Genomic DNA, 1,148 nt, shown 5'->3' on the forward strand with positions numbered 1-1,148 from the left:
GCAGGGGGGGGGGCGGCGCTGCCGGGGGCGGATGAGGGAAGGGCAGCGCTGCGCTGGGCGGCGCAGGGGAGGGTGGCGTGGGGTGGTGGTGAATGTACGGCATTCCCTCCAGTTTCCGAGTCTTAATGTACGGTGTTATATACTATGGCTGGCGGCAGTGACGACTCCTGGCTGCAGGTCAAGTTCATTTTGGGGCTTGTGTGCGGCCTTGCCAACGGTGCACCTGTTATGACCCGTGGGTCATGGAAGCACCGCACGCATTTCGGTCTGGCTCTGTGGCCGCCGCAGCCACCGCCGTCCGCATCATCTCCGCCTACGGGTGCTGCAGCGACAGCGGTGGCGAGCTCTTCCTCCAGCGCAGCCGCAGATCGGGTTGCTGCTGCCTGGGTGTCCTCCTATCCAGAGTTGATATCAACCTGAGTGCTGACGTGTTCGACATCGTGCACGACGCCCAGGTGGGCTGGGCTGTCTTGTCTTGGTTTGGTTCGTTCGGTTGAGTTCGTTAGGGTCTGGGCAGGTTGAGTTGGGTTGGTTAAGAGTAGGTTAACAGGGTGGGTTGGGATGGGGCGGGGGTAAGAATGCAGCAGTCATGAAGCGAAGGAAAGCGCCCCGGAACTTGGGTTGATTCTTACAGCTATCACCCCATCCACACACACATATCATTGTGTCTTCATACCGTCGTTTGCATAGTTGCGTTTGCGGGGCACGGTTACCGGATATGCCTTGATGTCCGTCTGTCTGTCCATCTCAAACCAAAACTTGAAAAGCTGGCGTGTGATTTGAATGGTGTGCGACGCCCGTTCACCTTGAGAACACTGCTCCAGGGCCTTACCCCCCGCTCTCCCGCACATACACACGCACACAGGTGTGCATGGGCGGGGTGTCATGTGTAATGTGATGTTGGGGGTAAATGGCAGTACACTTTCGTGTACGACCCGGATATCAACCGGATGATGGCCCTCTTGCATTTGCCCGCAGGACACTGACGACCCCTCCGACCTGGTGTGTCTGAGGACCCGGAAACTGCGTTACGGCAACACGTTCAGTTACTCACGGGTGGGTCGGTGGGCAGCTTTGGATATGTATGTGTGTTGTTGATGTTGTTGATGTTGTTGATGTTTTTGTAATTACAGAGGGCTGCCAAGTTT

General features: G+C 57.1%; 1 protein-coding gene across 1 annotated transcript in view; it reads left to right on the forward strand.

The window, feature by feature from the left end:
• VOLCADRAFT_98077 (uncharacterized protein) overlaps positions 1-898 on the forward strand; it is a gene marked incomplete at both ends in the record, with an annotated part of 5,890 nt that extends 4,992 nt beyond the window's left edge. The window contains 2 exons of the mRNA XM_002956940.1: positions 289-455; positions 866-898. Of these exons, the coding sequence (XP_002956986.1) occupies positions 289-455; positions 866-898 (200 nt within the window). The remainder of the gene's footprint in view (positions 1-288; positions 456-865) is intronic.
• Positions 899-1,148: the final 250 nt, after the last annotated feature.

The sequence above is a fragment of the Volvox carteri genome, assembly GCF_000143455.1.
Source record: "Volvox carteri f. nagariensis unplaced genomic scaffold VOLCAscaffold_67, whole genome shotgun sequence".
Taxonomy (NCBI): Eukaryota; Viridiplantae; Chlorophyta; class Chlorophyceae; order Chlamydomonadales; family Volvocaceae; genus Volvox; species Volvox carteri.